This window comes from Ictalurus punctatus, unplaced genomic scaffold (genome assembly GCF_001660625.3).
Source record: "Ictalurus punctatus breed USDA103 unplaced genomic scaffold, Coco_2.0 Super-Scaffold_100046, whole genome shotgun sequence".
In the NCBI taxonomy this organism is placed as follows: domain Eukaryota; kingdom Metazoa; phylum Chordata; class Actinopteri; order Siluriformes; family Ictaluridae; genus Ictalurus; species Ictalurus punctatus.
The window spans coordinates 4,189,507-4,190,707 of record NW_026521087.1 but is presented as its reverse complement, the minus strand read 5'-3'; the positions used below and the strand labels follow the sequence as shown (position 1 = coordinate 4,190,707).

Sequence of the window (1,201 nt, the reverse complement as noted above, 5' to 3'; positions counted from 1 at the left end):
TTAAAAAGCATCTCAGGGAAATTCCTCAAGATATCAAGTGAGAAATGCCAAGAATACATTTCTGGAAAAAGGGCATCTACTTTGAAGATCCTAAAAATTAAAAATTCATATCCTAAATTATTTTGATCTATTTTGGATGTATTTTTTTCGGGGGGTGAATAAAGAATGAATGTGTCTTTAACGTTTGACGGTAGTGTATGTTTCCAATGCAAGTGCTATAGTATAGGTGTGCTGGGTTATATCTTATATAGGTCTATTAGGTTATACACGTGTCTATATGCAGTGGTTGTAAGTAAATATACAAGAACTGTGGCTGAATATCTAGTATATAGTTATTTATCTCTTTATTTTCCTTTGTTTTCGTAGTATTGTTTTGGTATTATTATTATTATTTTTCCATTTTATTAGATTTTTTCTGCCAATCGACTGCCCACACTCCAGTCCAGTAGGTGGCGGTAATGCATCTTTAGCATTAAAACAAAAAAGAAGAGCACTATAGCGCCTTAACCCACACTGCGCATGCGCGAAGCCGGATGACTCAGCCATTAAACTAGTAAAAGAGCGCTAATTAGCCAGTGAAGCTACATGTCGTTCAGCCACGTCCACTTATAAAAGTAAATCATGTAATATTCTCAGACTGGGCAGTTATTGACAGAGTGAATTCATCGTTTTAAATAGAATCAAAAATAACATCGACCTATCTGCTAATCTCATTTCGATTAGCTTGCTCATTAATGACACTGCGCATGCGTGAACTTGACTGCCTCCTCAAAAGCTAGCACCGCTAGCATATTTGTATAATATTAACATTAATATTGAACCACAGGACTGAATAAAAAAGTTATAAAATGTTATTTCTCACTTCTTCTCGTCTTGTTGTTGTTCTCCGTGCGGGTGCGAGTTATCTTTGGTCGGTTCCTCGGTGATTCGGTCATTAGTGAACCGAGAGTGAATCAGTGCGCCGTCACCGCCTGCTTCATACTGATACACCTGAAACACAGGTGTTAACACCGTTAACTACACACATACACACGATACAGAACAGAACGGGTTCGGTTACACAGAACCGAATAAACTCACTTTGGTTTGGGTCCAAACGGGCCAGAACTAACACTAACATCAACACTGCTTTGTGCTCTTCACTTCGACTTCTCGCGCTCGCGGTGACGTCACCAACGTAACGGACGTTGACGTAAATGTG

At 38.8% G+C, this 1,201-nt stretch overlaps 1 protein-coding gene across 1 annotated transcript in view; it reads right to left on the bottom strand.

Annotated features, from left to right (window-relative positions):
• The window catches only part of LOC124626706 (piwi-like protein 1), a 10,959-nt gene extending 9,758 nt beyond the window's left edge, over positions 1-1,201 (bottom strand). Inside the window, exons 1-2 of the mRNA XM_053678732.1 lie at positions 1,081-1,201; positions 863-990 (exon numbers count right to left, since the gene is read on the bottom strand). Coding sequence (XP_053534707.1) covers positions 863-935 — 73 coding nt within the window. The 5' untranslated portion in view covers positions 936-990; positions 1,081-1,201. The remainder of the gene's footprint in view (positions 1-862; positions 991-1,080) is intronic.